At 40.2% G+C, this 18,142-nt stretch overlaps 2 protein-coding genes across 2 annotated transcripts; one reads left to right on the top strand and one right to left on the bottom strand.

The window, feature by feature from the left end:
• Nucleotides 1-6,019: 6,019 nt before the first annotated feature.
• LOC119896299 (vegetative cell wall protein gp1-like) lies at nucleotides 6,020-6,956 on the top strand. The gene is made up of 3 exons (XM_038709745.1): nucleotides 6,020-6,131; nucleotides 6,339-6,401; nucleotides 6,681-6,956. Exons 1-3 carry the CDS (start codon nucleotides 6,077-6,079, stop codon nucleotides 6,869-6,871), a joined length of 309 nt encoding a protein of 102 aa, XP_038565673.1. The 5' UTR covers nucleotides 6,020-6,076; the 3' UTR covers nucleotides 6,872-6,956.
• Nucleotides 6,957-9,179: 2,223 nt separating this feature from the next.
• On the bottom strand, nucleotides 9,180-12,085 carry LOC119896296 (sulfotransferase 2B1-like). The gene is made up of 6 exons (XM_038709743.1): nucleotides 11,861-12,085; nucleotides 11,084-11,295; nucleotides 10,852-10,978; nucleotides 10,530-10,624; nucleotides 10,236-10,416; nucleotides 9,180-10,007 (listed from the first exon to the last, which is right to left on the bottom strand). The coding sequence occupies exons 1-6, from the start codon at nucleotides 11,997-11,999 to the stop codon at nucleotides 9,898-9,900; spliced, it is 864 nt and encodes a 287-aa protein (XP_038565671.1). The 5' UTR covers nucleotides 12,000-12,085; the 3' UTR covers nucleotides 9,180-9,897.
• Nucleotides 12,086-18,142: the final 6,057 nt, after the last annotated feature.

Genomic DNA, 18,142 nt, shown 5'->3' with positions numbered 1-18,142 from the left:
CATGTTAATAACACAACTTCTCCCCTTTCTGATAGTCTTGTGCTTTCTCGTCTTCTCCTCCTATCACTTCCTGCAGGTGTTTCTGGATCTGTGGTTGCGGGTCACCTGCTGCCCCCGTGTTCCTGCTCGACACCCTCTGCTGCAACGACTATTGTTGCTAGTCTTATTGTTGTTGTTATAATCATTAACATTACAATTGTTACCATTAACACTACTATAAATATCTGTACCATATTTCATTTAGTCTATAGCAACATCACCTTCACTGTCTGTACCTCTGTGTGTATATTGTGTAGGCTGCCTCTCTCTCTCTCCTTCACCCCAACCGGTCGAGGCAGATGGCCGCCCACCCTGAGCCATGGTTCTGCTCGCGGTTTCTGCCTCTTAAAAGGAAGTTTTTCCTTGTCTCTGTCGCCTAGTGCTTGCTCTTGGTGGGAACTGTTGGGCTTCTGTAAATAACGTCACAGAGTATGGTCTAGACCTGCTCTTTTATGAAAAGCGCTGTGAGATAACTGTTGTTGTGATTTGGCGCTATATAAATAAAATTGAATTGAACTGGAGCTGTAGGCTACATTTGAGGCTTTCGCTGAAATGATCTGTTTTAAAGATAACGGTACACAACCAAGGCTAAGCGGAATTGAGGAGGTAGGCTACAATCTGAGAAGAGACCTCTACTTTTGAATCTGTGGGAGGTCCTTTAGGCCTTTCTCAGTTTGTACCTCCTCAATTTCTTTCCCCTCTTGAGATGCATTTTAGGAATTAATGTGTTTCGAGCATTAATAGAATAAAAAAAAAAACTTAAATAGAACAAATTCAGGGCTCATATGGTAGTCCTATAAATACGCATGTGTAGGGCTTCCTCTTAAAACAGCTGTTTATATAGCCAACAGAGAAATGAAAGAAAAAAAAAATGTGAAAATGTTATGTAAACCAAGTGCTTGTTATATAACCCCACCCCCTTTTTTTTCTTTATACACAAGCACATTTTGCGAATGATTATACTATATTAAAAACACATCTTTGGGGTTCCTCATGACATAGATGACCTGCAGTGATGACGTGATAACTATTATTCATTCATGGAACTTTGAACACTCAACCCTGTTCCGTCTACAAAACATACTGTGTGTTTGAATACATGAGTCATCAGTCTGCTCCGTTTTAATTTGCCACATAACATGTATGTGTGATATGCTGTTACTTGTTGACATCTCTGTCTGACTATACCAAGTGTTGAAGAAAGATGAGGCCCATTTTATGGCAGCTACTTCTTCTCAAAAGTCTCTGATTAATCTAAATGTGTTAAGACTGACACAGTTCAACTATCTCACGAACCGGCCACAGTTTGTGAGAGCACGTGACGGTGTGTCTGACCGTCTCATGTGTAGTGCCCCCCCAGGGGACTGTCCTGGCCCCCTTCATCTTCACACTCAGACACGGCACAACACAGATGCTCTATACAAGAGGGGTCAGAGCAGGCTGTACTTCCTTGAGGTCCTTTGGAGTGACAGGCCCCCTCCTAAAGACTTTTTATGACTCTGTGGTCGCGTCAGCCATCCTCTACACTGTGGTCTGCTGGAGCAGCAGCATCACTGAGAGGGACAGAAAAGTTGGACAAGGTGATAAAGAAATCCAGCTCTGTCCTGGGCTGTCCTATGGACTCAGTGAGGGAGGTGGGAGACAGAAGGGTCCTGGCTAAACTGACAGCTATGCTGGACCATGAGTCACACCCCCTGCACTACACCCTGTCAGTCAGAAGGACAGATACCGCAGATCTTTCCTTCCAGCGGCCATCAGACTGTACAATGAACACCGTTGACTCTGTGCAATATATCCCATGTGCCATTATTACATCTGTGCATAATTTTCATTTGTGCAATTTTACTAATATGCATTTTACTAATGTGCAATTATTGTATAATACAGTTTGCTATATCTGACTTATGTGCATTGCCCTTCTACAACACTTTTATACTACCAGTATTTATTTATGCCGCAGGAGACTGTAAGGCATAGTCCTTCAGTCTTATTTAATGTACAGTAACTTTGTTTTTTGTTTTTTTATTTACTGTAAGAACGGTACTTTCTTGTCTGACACTTGTTTATGCTACTTTGTACACTTATCTATCTCTGCTCTTGTCTTAGCTGTTGCAAACCGCAATTTCCCCACAGAGAGAGAAGTATACAGGTCTGACTTTTTTTGAAGAGAACTTTTAGCTTTTCTGCTTTTTCAAACATCATTTCCATCCAAACCTCGACAGGTATCCTTAATGAAGTCTGAAACACGCCACATTCAGTATTGAAATACTGCAAGACAAATTCATCCAAGGCTTCATCTCCTTCACTCTTCTGATGGCTTGCACAGTAGAACCATCTGCCGGAAGCTGAGCTTTTTGTCTCCCAAACACTACAGGAAACAATTTTTTTAGGAACAAACACGAGTGGAACTTCCTGCTTGATTCTCACAGTTGTTTGAGTCTGCTTGTCTTTTGTAGCAGGTTCCTCGGACGTCGCGGCTTTGAGATTGTTTAAAACCAACAGAGTCAGCACAGTCCGTTGATGTGAGCGTTGCCTTTGCTGTGAGGGGTCCAAATGTTTCACCTTTCTCCAACTGGTAAAAACAAAGTTCGTTTACATCATAATTGAACGCATACCCCCAGACACGTCCTGAATCTAAATTCCATTCCTCATGAAGTGTATCGGGGGGCGGCGTCTGGATCCGACTCAAATACAACACTCGTTTCTTTGGGGCTCCTCCCGGGGTTGAGTTTTGATAACCCGTTACAGGTGTCTGGCTGATCATCTTCGAATTGGCTGCTCTCTTGCTCATGTTTAGGTTGTTTTGGAATAGTTTTGTTATGTTTCTGAATGACTATATGGACTCCTTTTATTTTCACAGACTCCCATCATTGGTCTATGGTAACCCCTCCTAGTCTCTTATCACTGGCTCAAGGAAACTCTGCCCACCCCCTTATTTGTATGTGACGGCATGTGGGAGATAACTGATGAGGGGTTGGGGCCGTTACTTCTGGTACAACCAGATTATTATGTAGTTCCAAACTCTTGTCTCCGGCTGATAGAAATAGGTTCCTGTTTCAAAAACGAACTCTGTCTGATAAAACCAGACCGTTTTTTAACATCCGGAGTCTGGGTTATAGATAACCATAGTTAATAACTGGTCTACAAGATTACCCGAGGATGACAGTTAAACACACAACTTGATGTGGCTCATTGAGAAAAGAGAGGGAGGGGAGGGATGGAAGGTGCGGGGGGTGGAGCACATTCCTCAATTCACCCTGCACAGCCTATGCTACACCAGAAAGAGAGAGGACAGAGAAGAGGAGACACAGACTCTAGAAGGATTAAAGTTTTAAGACTCACAAGTTTAAGACTAGGCTACAGCTTTGGAGTGATAATGATGGCAAGTTTGTAAGACAAAACACTAGCAAATTAATTTGGAACACTCTCTTATTTTGCTGCATGCTGTTGAAGGTAATTTATAATACTGTTTACTTTTTACTCACCGTTATACCATTTTACTGCTTTACTGTAATTATTTAAATTTATTCTTTAGTTCTTTAATGATGGTAAATTTGTCACACAAAGCTTTAGCAAAGATTTTACTTTAGTTTAACTTAAGTTTAATTTTGGAGCTCACTCTTATTTTGCTGCATGCTGTTGAAGGTAATTTATAATGCTGTTTACTTTTTACTCACCGTTATACCATTTTACTGATTTACTGTCATTATTTCAATTTATTCTTCACTTGTTTAATAATAAAGACTGACTTGATTCCAAAGAAACCTCCTACTGATCCTTTGCTGGCCCCGGAGATTCTTCCTTTACTTATAACTCACTGCTATACTTTTTTAATGATAAATTTATTGCCATAAACACCTACTAGTTAATTCATTCAAGTTTTATTACTTAATAAAGTCTTTAAATCAATGGAAAAACCTCCTCCAACGGTTGGGGCGGGACCGGATGCACCCTCTTATCAGATACATACAGACATATTTCCGGTTGGGGCGGGACCGGATACACCCCTCTTATCAGTTACATACACGTATCCGGTATGGGGGCGGGGCCGGTAGTAGCTGTCAAAATTAGTTTGATGGAATGTCATGTATACTTCTCTCTCCCCACTGTCAAACATGAATTTTCAAGCCAACAGCTATTGCTTCTAGGTGCTAAAACAACTGGTCTATAACTGTAATCTGTTTTTCCATAAGTGTATATGACTGTATCATCAACGTAGATCTGGTGACCAACCCCAGAACATGATTCAGAAAGGTTCTTTATATATAAACTAAAGAGTTTTGATCCTATAGCTCCACTCGTTTTTGGACATTTTAATGTGTAAATGTTACATATTGTATCTTGAAGTAAAATTTTAATGCTTTGCTCATAATGGAGCATTCTCTTGTCAATTTTACTTAAATAAGAAACAGCATCAAATTAAAATAAACCAATAGTGGCTGCTGATCTGGTAAATGAGGTTGTGCCTGTACAGCATCTGAGGTATTCAGTCACACCAGGTTAAACAGTTAATTATCTTTCAGAGACCTACGTGACTCCTGAATGTAGCCTCATGTATTAGCATGAGGCTACATTCAGGAGTCACAGAGGAGAGCGACCCCAAACATGTGCCTTTTCAGATTTCATAATGTGCTTCGATCTGCATCACAAAACATAATGTTATGATTTTTACTTCCTCCCAATTATGTACATCAATTCTTGTTTGAAAACATTCACAGTATATCTGGAAAGCTTTCAGTGGCTGGCTGGGGAGGAAAATCAGGAGAACATAAACATCACCATCACCATATTGGGACAGCTGTGGCTCGTGGGTAGAGCAGTCGTCCGCTAACCAGAATGTCGGCGGTTTAATCCCCGGCTTCCCCAAGGCTGCATGTTGAAGTGTCCTTGGGCAAGACACTGAACCCCAACTTGCTATGCAACTTGCTTGTTATTTCCTTGCTGATGTGCAGTTGACTTAGGCTCCCAGCCATCAATCAAAAGACTAGAAAGGCGCTATAGCATTTACATTTATTATTTAACAGTATAAACATTCTTGCCATTTTGGCCAGTTTGAATTAAATAAATGCCGCCTGTTCCCATTAGCTGTAACTAACTTGACGTGTACATCTATGTGGCACAACTTTCTTTTGTTGGTTTTTTTGCTGAATTCATTTCAGAGTCTATTTAAAATCAATCAGCTATGTTTGTTTTTGGTGGCTCTAATCATTCCTCCTGGCTGAAAAATCTTTCTCTCCTCACATATTAACTTAGGAAAGTATCCACAGTCCTCTTGAGCTAGAATTTCAAGTTAGTCATATCAAAGTATTTTTTTAGCTTCTATCCCTCCACTCAGAAAGGAAACAAGAGCAAGGTCATCGGTAAGGGATGTACTTGTAAAGGATCAAAATAATATTTCATTTGTGTGGTCCAGGTTTGTTGTAAAATGTCAAATATATTAAGACTCTCCTGCCTGCCTGTTTGATGAACAACCTGTTGATGTTTAACATGAGTTGCAGCTGGTCCAAAGGAGCAATCCAGTTATCTGGACTGATATATTCTTAAATTGATGTCAACATATGCCACCATTAATATTTATGGTAAACAATCTCTGAAAGTCATCTTCTCTGAACAAAAGTTATTATTGTTATTATTATAATTTATTCATAATTTATATTATAAGTTATTGAGATCAACTTTTGCTGTTGATGATGATGAAACGTTCACCCTCATCAAGCTGAGGGCTGAAATGATCTCCTGTTCACAGGCAAAAGGCACACAGCCGAGGCCAAGAGAGGAGGTACACACTGAGAAATGAGAAACGCCTGCTGACTTTTCAATATCACTAGATGTTGTTTCTAGAGCAGCAACAGCAAAGTCCCCACGTACCCTATATGCACTTTGTACAGGTTCACATGTTGCTGATGAAGTGAGACAGGCCCACTGACTCCTCTGAGAGCCAATTAGAGCTGATCAGCAACAGCTGTGTCACCAGCATGATGGGCTTTTTAACCCTCACATGTGGCACAGGTAGCATTTCCTCTTGGTGACTGAAGCAATGGGAGCTGTTCAGGTCTTGGTTATTTGCGTGCTGACTGTTTTTCTTGCTAAAGGTTTTTATATTCCTTCTGTTTGAAGCATGTGTTGAAGAAATTGGTAGTTGTAAAGTTGTGTTTGAGCCAAAATGTTTTTGCTATGAGAAGCCAATGCCTTGCTGTAACTTCTAAAAGTTTGTTCATTCCTGAAATGTTACTGTGACAAACTGATCTGTGTTTTGAAATGGCACAAACATAAATTAACAGTGAGTGCACTGTCCATAGGCTCTTGTTTGCCAGTTGGTGGCCCAAATGAAAGACATGATGGGCTGCAGAGGAGAGTAAGAGGTAAGAACACTTGTGATATATTCAGAGCGTCAGGCTGACAGTAACTGCTTTGTACTACAGAGTTGTTGCAGTGAGATGTTACAGGAGAAGATTCTACGAAACCCTACTGGTAAAATGCATGTTGGTGTAGCGCCTTAGTTCATAATCTCAATGTAGTTAATCTGAGCACACCATGTGACGTCTAGAATGGCTGTCTACATCAGTCATGCAAATAAAATATGTACATACTAGAACATCATGGATGCAGTCAGTTGCATATTCTGTCATATTGCAATAAAGCCAGGGCCGCTGTGGAGCCGGCGACGACCACGCCAGGCGGGCCCACTGTGGCGCCGACCACGCCGGGCGGGCCCACTGTGGGGCCGGCGCCGGCCACTCTGCCGAGCGGGCCCACTGTGGGGCCGGCGCCGGCCACTCTGCCGAGCTGGGCCAAAAAGGGCATCTGGTGGCCTTTCATCAAGAAGCCATAAGTATGGGACTAGGAACCATGCAGGAGTTCACTTGCATCCAAGGTTTTGCTTTTTGCCTCTGCTTTAAATAAAACTATGAACTTTATTTTTGTTTCCTTATTTTTCAGAGATTTAATGAAAAGGCTCACTGACAACAGCCTATGGTTTCCAACAAATCCCTGTCTAAACCAGGAGAGCTTTCTGAGTTTAGCCAATTGCATAAATTCAGCTCAAAGGGTTGCTGCTGCCAGGATACTAACCACAAAGTTTCAGAAGACTAATATGGCAGGTGCCGTTAAATCCTTGTCTGATTAGCTCATGTTGATCAGCTTGTATTTTGGACGCTAACTGACTGTTTCAGCTGGCGAGTTTCCTGTCTGCCTATTGCTTCTCTATCACACATGTTGCTTGCTGTGACATTACTGCACCTGCAAGGTTTAGTTTCTGACAGCTGCTTCTCCAAAACGCATCAAGAGAGCGAGACAAACGCAGAAGAAATGACCGTATGGCCACAGGTCTTTACCAGATGAAATGATTAGTTAAGGTGTGGGGGGGGTGGATGCTCAGTCCAAATGTCAACGCCGATCCACACACGTCACAAATAACTGCGACCTGAGCAAAGCCAAAAGCTGCTAATATCAAATCATTGTCACATGCGTAGTAGCCTACTAGCACCCATTATGTTGTCTGTAGACAAAACAAATGTGCACTGTCCCAAAAAAGTGACTTGAGCTAAAATAAAGCTGGTAAGTACTGCGTTATATTTATGAAAATGCTGCCTGCCAGCTGAATTTTGTTTCCCTCTTATATAAAGACATTTCCACCATAAACTGGAACAGAATGTCAGACTGAAGGAAATGAAGTGTTTAATGCTACAACTTTCTGGGGGAGGACACCCAGAACCCCCGCTCATTTATTTCAGCATTTACTATTTCTTCAAAATGGTGTTAAAAATCTTCTCGTGCTTCGTCGCATCTCTTGATCCAAGTGTATCATCACACCTCTAATCTGAGCCGTTATGTCCCACCACTTTTTAACACAAATTGATGCCCTTGTGCACATGTCATTCTGAAATTATAGTCCTGTGACAACAGGTGCAACTGGGGCTGTAGGCTACATTTGAGATCAGTTTAGCTGTTGTTTCTTACACTGTTGATGAAACATTCACCCTCAAGCTGAAGGCTGAAATTATCTTCTGTTTAAAAGCAAAAGGCGCACAGCCAAAAACAAACAGTAAAAAGTACTCCTTTTGACCAACTATGGTTGAAAAATACAAAGGAACAATTTTAATTTGGCTTTGTTCTGCTTGTCAAGTAGTTGGTATCTGGGTAACGCTTTATTCTTCCCAATTTATATTGCCTTTTTTTTATACTAATAGAGTACCAGTACAGCATGGGCCGTTACAAGGGAACATGATGTGAAGTTAAGGGATAACGGTGTAACAATCTGGGAACTATAAATTGCCAAATTTCAATTTATAAGGCAAGTAAGTAAACTTAATTTGATTGTGAGACATCAGAGATCGAACCAGATATATTTTTCTGAGGAGCCGGTTGAGACCAACACAGAGCTGAAACTGGACTTCAGTTCGTTGGGAAGCCAGAGATATGGGTCCTGCTCTTGTCCATCCCTGTTCTCAATATGGATAGTACAATTTGATGTTTGTTGAAAATTGAATTTCCATTTTCATCGGAAAGCGTGCTTACTTTGGAATTCAAATTAACTTTGAGCAAATTAACCATTTGAACAAATGGCCAACAATGCTGCTACGTCCTCTATTAAGGAACCATAGGGAATAGCTTTTTGAAAACAAACTACAAATAGAGATTGTCTTGTGTTAATTAACTAATTTCTTTTGAGGGGCTTCCCTTGCTGCTTCTTTTGGCCTTTTAAACTGTGAAACACGGGACTGTTGGGATGACACTTTGACGAACTTAACTAAAACAGTCCAATCATTTCAGTGCAGAGTTATAACATTTATTAAGTTATCAGGTTATTTATCGTACATGCATAATACAGGTTCTGTTATGTTTAAAATGTGCTTTCAGGGTTTTATACTGTATGTAATAGGTGTAGCGCACACACCCTATTTAAATAAAACTGACTGACAGCACTCTCCACTGGACTGCAAATAAAAAATACTTAACATAATGTAAGAGGTTCTGTAGGTTGTTGGGTCGACAGGAAAAAAAAGAAAAATCAGGATGCTTATAAATCCTGGGTTTTTTTTCAACATATAACAGAGTAGTTGATTAAAACATAAACTTCCAAGCTCAGCTAGATGAATGTGTTCATGGTGTAACAAAGAATGACCCTTTCGGGAATGTTGTTTCAGGAAGAGTAAAAAGGTCAACTGTTTATTTATTTGTTTATTTATTAACATGTGTTAGTATGCTCTTTCTGTACTCGTGAGTATGTGATACACAACGTCTGGTATATATATATATGTATACCAGTTACTGTTATAGTTATTGATAATAAGATCATTATGGCCTTTAAATTGAAGTAAATCAACTGCATCTTCAGAGGTTTCTGTGCATCACAGTAGTGTTGTAGTCAAGACCAAGGCCAGAGTTTATCGAGACCAATACGAGACTTTTAGGGGCTGAGACTGATCCAAGACCAAGACCGAGGGAGGGCATTGCATGGCATGCAATACAATGTGGAACGAGATCATAGGTACTTCACAAATTGATCTGAAAGATCCACATTCCCATTAAAACACCCACATACAAACACTAAGAGCTGAAATCAACATAAGCATCGCAGGGAGGGGTGACGTCGTTAATTAGGGTTATTGGTTGCATTTGAAGCAATTTGTTTTACTTCCAATCAAAGTTAGGTTGTTAACATATCAGATAGTCAAAAGCAATTTATTGATATTCCCAAAGTTATGGTCTTGAAATAAAATCCCGAGTCCTCAATGTCCGAGACTGAGACAAGACCATCAATATGTGGTCTTAAGACCAAGACCGGTCTCGAGTACTACAACACTACATCACAGTATGGTGGGATGATTTCCATTAAGAATTTTCAGTGAATTTATTTTAATCCCATGCAAACTTATATTTGACATCTTTCATTCTGTCTTTGTAAACAGCATCAAAGTGCTGTGCTTCTGCCGCTGTTAGTTGGTTTTTCCAGTCTCCGGCAATTCCTGAAACACAGCACGCAAAAAGAGGAATCAGATTACATTTGAAGGAAAGCTGGCCCAATTTTAAATGATGACTTTGCTCACTAGAAATATAGTAATGTGTTACACTGTATAGTGTGTGTACAGTAATATTCTATAGGCGGTCATTCCCAGTAAATGTCGTTTGGCTCTATAGATTGCATCCAGTAACAGTGGAATTTAACGTGTACTGTGTTATTGTTGTAAACTGACCTTTCCTGAGAAATTCTGACTTTGTCTGGTCCATGAATTCAGAAGGAACTGCGGAGTAGTTTGACATTTTGTTCTGCTTCATGTTCTTGAACAAACACCGGTCTGCTATCTTCTCTATCACCTCAGTGTCCAGTGATTTCTCCAAGAACTGAGCGATTCTGGCCACAGAGTCCTTCAGGTCCTGCACAAGAGAGAAACACAGACTATCTCATACATACAGTGATTCTCACAGTGTGACTGTGTATTCTTGTCAGGTCAGAATTGTTTGGAAAAAGCGATTTTAGGAGGTCTCACCATTATCAGCTCTTCATAGGAGATGTACAGTATGCGCTCTTTATCTTCAGCATTCAGCCAACTCTTCACATGGTCAAACCAAGAGCCAAAAATAACTAGAAGCAAAACACAGTTTCCTTTATCATACATTATAACTTTACATATAATGTAAGTAAGGTTAATAAGGTTAATTCTTTGCATTAAACCTCATGGTCTGTCCAGCTGTGTGACCACAGCTGTTTCATAAAATACAGTTCAGTTGAGGGTTCCTGTCACTTTCTGTGATGTGTTTTGTATTAGGAATAAATACTGTATACTGCATAGGTGTAAACATTAGATATACCGTCTCCATCAAGGAACTTGTGGAGGAAGTCGCTCTGTGGGCCGGGGTGTACCAGGAAGTTTGTTATCCCATAATAGTGAAAGGAGGATGTAAACACATCTTTGGGGTTCCTCATGACGTAGATGACCTGCAGTGATGACATGACATCCATTAATCATTCAACCCTTTTCGGTCTTCGAAATATACTGTTTGTTTGAAGACATGATTCCTTTAGACTATATGGCAGATTTACCTTTGGCTTTACTTCAAAGAAGGATGGTGGCATCATGTTGTAGTGGAAGTGTGTCGTAAAAATACGGGGTGACGGTCTCGCTTCAAGGTTGAGGATGCAGGCCCGGCTCTCCTCCAGCCAGGGAACGCGGTCCCAGTTATGAAGAGTCTCAACGGAAGCTGGATCTCCTCCACTCATGATCAGAGGAACAATCTCCTGCAGCCAGGTCGTACCTAAACAACGGACATAAGAGGTTCTCTTAAATGTAAAATTACACTAATGACTAGGCAGGCTGAAAACCACAGCACTTCCACAAGTCTGCAATAAGAATGTGACACGTGTGAGCTTCCTTTCTTATTGAACACAGGGGGGAAAGTATGACAGTAACATTATCAGCTGCCATGATGTGTTTTCCCTGCTATAATAGAGGTGGTTTTAGGACAAAATAAAACAACTTATGTGATAATTTTTTTTAAATCAATGAAAGTGAAAGTGAAAGTGTAGGTTGTTGGGACAAAAAAAACCATCAGATAGGCGTATAGTCTAAACCGTGGATATAAAGGGGGCAACAGAGCTTGTGTTCAAATTACGCAATTGCATTTCTTTAAAAAAAAAAAGGGGGAAAAAAGGCACGCCTACTAAAGTTAAGAGGGAAATCACCGCGCACGTCCTGCGCCGTTTGGACGGCCCCGGGTGGTATCTTTAATATTCTTTAACATCAAGACTGTGTGTGAGACCCCTCCCTATTCAAGATGTTTGTATGTTCAATACTGGTGCGCACGTAGAACAAGGACTCACCTGACTTGGGATACGTCGCGATGAGAGTATCATCTGGGCGAAAAGTGAACTCCTCGTAGTATTTCAGGCTCTGTGGAGGGTGCAGACCTGAAGGCACATAGACCCCCTTGTACCGCGTGTACAACTCTGCCTCAGTCATAGTTCAAAGCAATGAGCAGAATTCCAGCAGCTCCAACTTCCAACTGAGCTGTTGGACCTCGACTTGACTTTCTGATTGGATCCTCTGCTCTCTTCCGGTCTCTTTCTCTCTCCCTCCCTCCCTCGCTCTCTCTCTCTTGCCCTGGAGGCACAGATTTTGTAATAGTAAGGAATGTGATACACTGTAAAAAAGGATTGGATCAATAAGTTATAGAAACTTCTTTCTATAATTTACCATCACTTAACATAATAAGTTATGAAATTTCAACTTAATTTAATGAGTTATCACTATTTCAACTCAGGTTTGTAAGCCAGTTCAGTGAAATGTAAATTTCAATGTGTCAGTTTAATTTATAAGTGTGAGTTGGAATATGGTAACCGGATCTCTTAAAAAGTGACCATGACCCCGGTGTGGCGACAGTATTAATGCGCGGTGCAAATAGTCCTGAATATTTTATCTTGATCTGATATACGACTAATATCTATGCTGATTGATTTTTGTAACACATTAATGAGGCGCACCACCCAATTGCAATTCCCCATTGAGAGAAGAAGAGGAACGCAAATTAAGCCTACTGACAATGGTGAGCAGGTAAGCAGCGGATGAATACGTTTTTTCCAGAAAGATCTGGATGAGATTTGGCAGCGGAAAAGCGGGTCTTTTCGGATTGGAGCAAGAGAAGCAAGGTGAGTCTGTCATTTATAATAATTGTAACCCAATTCAATGAGTCAATTAACTTAACGTTAGTTATGAAGAAACGAATCGCTGTCATGAAACTTTCTGAACACAGGATAGTTCAGAGCAGCTTATTAATGCATGTAACGTTAGTGTTGAGCAGTGAACCCAACTTTACAGTGTTTAACGTAAATGTTAGTCCGAATGTCACTTTTTACTTTTATTAAGAAGAAACACAAGCAGAATCTTTTATGACATTCACCCCTCAAAAAAGGACAGTTATGGCGCTTGGTAGTTGTTTGAATGTTTGAGTTAGCTGCTTTATAGAGTGTCAGTAATTAACTTGGCCCGTGCCAACGATGTGTGGAGTGGAGTCGACGTTTCAGTAATTAGCCGTGGCTCGTAACGTTACCAACGTTGTTTCAGTAATTAGACATGGCCTGATCCAACGATGTGGGTGGAGAAGCGTCGGCATTTCAGAAATTAGCCTTGACCAGGTGAGTTGCTACTTAACTTAATGTTAGCTGCTTCAGCAAAATTAAGAGGATTTGGGCATTCTTAACATTATTAGCTAATCTGTGACGAGTTTCTTTTGCAATGTTATTCGCTTATTAGTGACTTTATACTCAGCTCCAGCTTAACCTGCCAATTAAAAAAAAAAAAAAAAACAGCGGGAGGAAGGTAAACTTTACTGGCGCCATCGTGTGTTTCACGATCTCACTGTGAAGTAGGACTGTGGAATTTGACGCGCTGTGAGAAGAGCAGAGAGAGAGCTGAGCAGGTGAAGATATCTGTATTAGTTGATTTTGACCTTTTTTTGAAAGAGTGCAGTGACGTTAAAACCGCAGCCTCTGATCCGCCGCATCTGTTTTAACAGGCAGTGGCGAGTTGTTAAATCAGTGTTTCCCATATGTAATTTATTTGTGGCGCCACAATATCAACGCAGACTGCCACATATTGATAATCGTTAATTTTTTTTACTAGGCCTATTTAAAATCTAAAATTTGATTGCATTGGCGCAGCACATTCTTGCTCCCTTTCCCTCATGAACACAGCTGCACAAATCAGTGTTGGAGACCCAGCTTAAACAGTTATTAGCAAGCATGTAAGGAGCCTAGCTAGATTTTACAGGCATAGATACCAGTCCCCTAAAAATGATAATCTGTTTATTAGTTTTTGCATAGTTCTGCAAACTAACAGATGGACAGGGTCAGGCATGAAAACATAACCTCCTTGGTGAAGGTAAAAATCAAAATCGATCACATAAAAAATAAATCGCCAAAGCATCAAATGATAGGTTAAAAAGAAAATGCACAATTAATGTTTGTAATATCAAGAAATTGTCAATATTTGCCTTGTCTATGTTTGTGAAAGGTGGTAGAAGTGTGTGTTGAAGTTGTGTTATAACCTCTCCTAAATAGGAGTACCTTTTTCGTATAATTGTGTACAGATTGTTTTCGTCATGTTTTGAGTTCAAATGGCTAAGGCTTTAACACTTTATTCAGTTAATGTACTGTATGTTTTGGCAGTAAAACAGTAGTGAGTCACTACAAAGACAGTCATGGACGTGAAAGACGGGGCTTGAGCTGCATTTACCCAAACTGTCTGACAGTCCTCCAATCCCATGTGGATTTTGCAAAACATATAAAGGAGCACAAAAAAGGATCAAATCCTGTTGCTAAAATACACTGTGAACTTTGTACTTTTTCAGCTCCAACCAATATCAAGCAATATTTTCTTCATCTAAAGAGACATTTGAGAAATCGAGAGACTGTCATTCAGACCGTCAGTCATTTGTAAACGATGAAGGGGATGATTTAGTGTCACCAGATTTACTGTTGCCAGAACCTGTATTTCAGCCTGTACAAAAGTCCATTCATAGGCGGATTGCATTCCTTTTAATTAGGCTGCAAGCAGTCCTTCATGTGTCAAAGTCAGCAATTCAAGAAATTGTGGATGACTTATTTGATATTGGTGAAGGTGCTGGACAAATAACAAGGCAGGCAATTGAAAATATTTTGACAGTGCATAATTGCACATCTGAGGAATTGACATCATCGTTGACTGAAGCATTACAGAGTTCAAACCCACTCACTTTGCTTTCAAGAGAGGGACCTCTAGGCACAGAATATAAAAGGCAGTCATTTATAGACAAAACTTTTCTGTCATTGAACTGTTGAATATGTTTTGAGTACACAAAGGTCTCATACTGTTTATGTCCCTATTCTAAAATTACTTTCTGATCTACTCAAAAGAGAAGAAATATTGCATGTATTGAGAGTAAACAAACCAGTTGAACAGTCTGGTCACTAAAGGTCATGTCTGGATGGTGACTACTTTAAAAGTAATCCAGTTCTCTCAGGTCAAGATTTTAGTTTATGCATAACCTTGTACATTGACGACTTTGAAATTTGTAATCCCTTGGGACCTCCAGGAAAAAACGCAAAGTCTGTGGTGTGTATTGGACTCTTGCCAATTTGCCAAGAAGATGCAAGTCATCACTTTCATCAATCTACCTAGCTTTACTGTGCAAGACTGAACATATCAAGATTTATGGGTATAGTAGTGTTTTACATCGTACTATGTGGAGCATCTACGGAGTTACCATCTTGTGAGGAAAAGTCCTACTACATGTCTGTTGGTGAAACCAGAGGATCTCAATGACTACGTGCCACAGGTGTCATACTTCATTCAAGGCTACCTTTTGGTCACTCCCAAGACATTCTTGCTGAAATAAACCCACTGTAAGTAATTATACTGTTATTAGGGCTGAGCAATTTTGAAAAATGTGTAATTGTGATAATTTTGACTGATACAACTAATTGAATTTGTGTTCGAGGGAATGATCATTTTTCATCGGAAAAAATATAAATTGTAGTGTTATTTTGTTTGTTTGTTTTGTTTTTTTGGCGTGGAACTGCAAAATATTAAACACCTCAATATAATGCAGCTCAATACACTTTCACACAACTATGCCCTAAAACAATTGAATTTACACCTTTTAGTACAAACTAGCTACAACCCACACGTGCAAAAGACCAATAACACAAATATCACACACAGCTTACTAATTTTACATAATTAAACATGGAGCCCATTGAATTCAGTTTCGAAAGTTTCCTTTTTACGAGGATCTGCAGTTGAGCAAGATCATTTGTGAGCGCATAATAAAACTAATAAAAGGATAAAGAGAGCCATATTTTTAGTTGTGGCTTGTTGTCGAACAATGGCTACTACCAGAGACAGTTTATAGGAGACATGCCACAAATCCTCAATACAGCTCTATGGGGAAAGCCCATAATGGCAACGATGGCGGTTATCCCGCCCCTCCCGCTAGAAAGCCAATCGTCTGCTTTTAACAACCAAAGCGGAAACCTATTTCAGCCAATCGTAGGAGCCTGGTCTTGTTAGTCGAAATAGCTCCCAGAGCAGTTACCAAGATGGCGGCCGAGTGGCAGGACTTGCCTAAAAGGACTTTTGCTACTACATAGTGTGCAGATTTGGAGTTGTAACCACAGTGATGAGATTGTGACCTGAATGGCTTTGTAGAAACAAATTGCACTGAAAATGTCTGCATATTGAAAGCTACTTTTAACTACAACTGTTAGTGCCTCAAGGCAACAGTTTCAGTTCAGGTGACCCATCTCTTTGACTTCAGATTGACAGTTTAGACTGAGGTTGCATTGCGAAAAATCGTGCCAGTATCAGATTTAAGACCAAATATGGAACTGGCCAAACTCAGAATAGAAAATATCAGATTCCATGTTCTGTTCACTGATACTTAAAAAATGTGGGAATAATTTTTTAAGGATAGATGTGTGTGTGACGGGGACTGATATGAAGAGGTTATAGTAAACATTTATACTTAACTATGTATTTTTATCTCTTTTCAGGTAAAAGTAGTCTACAATGCTGCTGCGTGTCATCATATCAGAAAATGAAATCAGACGTCTTTCATTGAAGACATCCCATCCAGTGTTGAGGAGCTGTATCAGGTGTTGCGAACAAAGCTTGGTCTGAGAGGTGGATTCATTTTGCAATTTGAGGATCCTGATTTCAATAATCAGTTGTGCAACCTAACAGACATCAAAGACCTTCCTGTGGGGCGGGCAACTGTGAAACAGCTGATGACGTCTCTTCTTCTCATTTTCTCTTCATTCTACACTGGACACTTGCAGCTTCCCTTCTCTTAGTAGTGGAGATTCTGTTGAATGGCCTGACCCCTTCCCGATTCCACAGTTCTCACATGATGTGGAGCTGCAGCTGAAAGAAGCCAATTGCAGGTATGCTAATGACTGATCTGTAATGGTGATTCCTAAAGGTTTGAAGACCGATATCCTTGATACACTGGCCGACAGTATGTCAAAGATTAGTGCTTATCCTGAGAGGCATCACTATGAGAATGTAGCCAAAGCACTTGTGGAGAAGCATCCTAGTCTGAAGGAGCCAGGGTTGAAAAGGGATGGTACTCGTGGTTTCACAGCCTGAAATTTAGCTTGGAAACTATCGGCACAAGTTAAGTGCAGCAGGATGCCCTGAGCTGAAGAGAGACCCTGATCCCCTGGTAGAAGACCTGATGGTTGCTACGTTTTCCCAGCGCAGAAAAGAGATAATTGGAGATCAGCCACTCATCACAGAATCATTTCCAGATGGCCAGCTCTGTTCCATGAGAGACGAAGCACGTTTTGTCTGATACTGTATACTATGTCTTGTTCATAATTATGTTTGACTTATTTTCTATCTGTCTTTTCTCAGATCAGGGCGGAGTTCAGAGAATCGTCATCAAAGACCTTCTGGAATCTTTTCTCAACGGACTTGATGGCCTGGTCCCAGACTGCTAGAGGTGTACAAAGCAGCAATCAGACTGGAAAGCAATCACTCAGACATTTTGGACTGCCTTCAGAAAGATGTAAGTGGAGAGCACATCATAAAATTAGGCAAAATGTATTATCTTGGTAAAACATTTTCATCTTACTGCATGTTTCTTTTTCTTGTAGATACAAATGAGAGAAGGACTGCTGCCTTGCTTGGTCTGCCACACTACATATCAGGCGAAGATCCATCAACTGTCGTCAGGATGACGTAAGACCATTATGATTTCTGTAACGCAAAACTGTTAGTGTGTATATGGGTGATTCTTTTATTGTGGGACTTTTTCTTTTCCCAGGGTAGATTTTCAAGAAAGAAAATACTTCATATCCCAACCCAGACTTATTAACGTTGCCTGTCTAATTGTCATGAAAACAATTCATTCAAAATTTACTTTCAGATTTCAAGTTCATGTGGTTTTATAATGTTAATTTACACTTTTTTTTTCTTATATATGGCTGTTCCGGTCACTCATCTTTAGAGAACATTTAAAAACATTTGCTAAAGTGCTTCAGTGTCTGAACTTACAATTTCAGGCTCACTTCCAAGGGTTGAAATTCTGAAAATGAATTGATAGTTGGTGTTACTGATCAGGTTCA

The sequence above is a fragment of the Micropterus salmoides genome, unplaced genomic scaffold (assembly GCF_014851395.1).
Source record: "Micropterus salmoides isolate LMB-PRFRI ecotype aquatic unplaced genomic scaffold, ASM1485139v1 Ms_hic_scaffold_900, whole genome shotgun sequence".
In the NCBI taxonomy this organism is placed as follows: Eukaryota; Metazoa; Chordata; class Actinopteri; order Centrarchiformes; family Centrarchidae; genus Micropterus; species Micropterus salmoides.
This window is presented reverse-complemented; position numbering and strand designations above follow the sequence as displayed.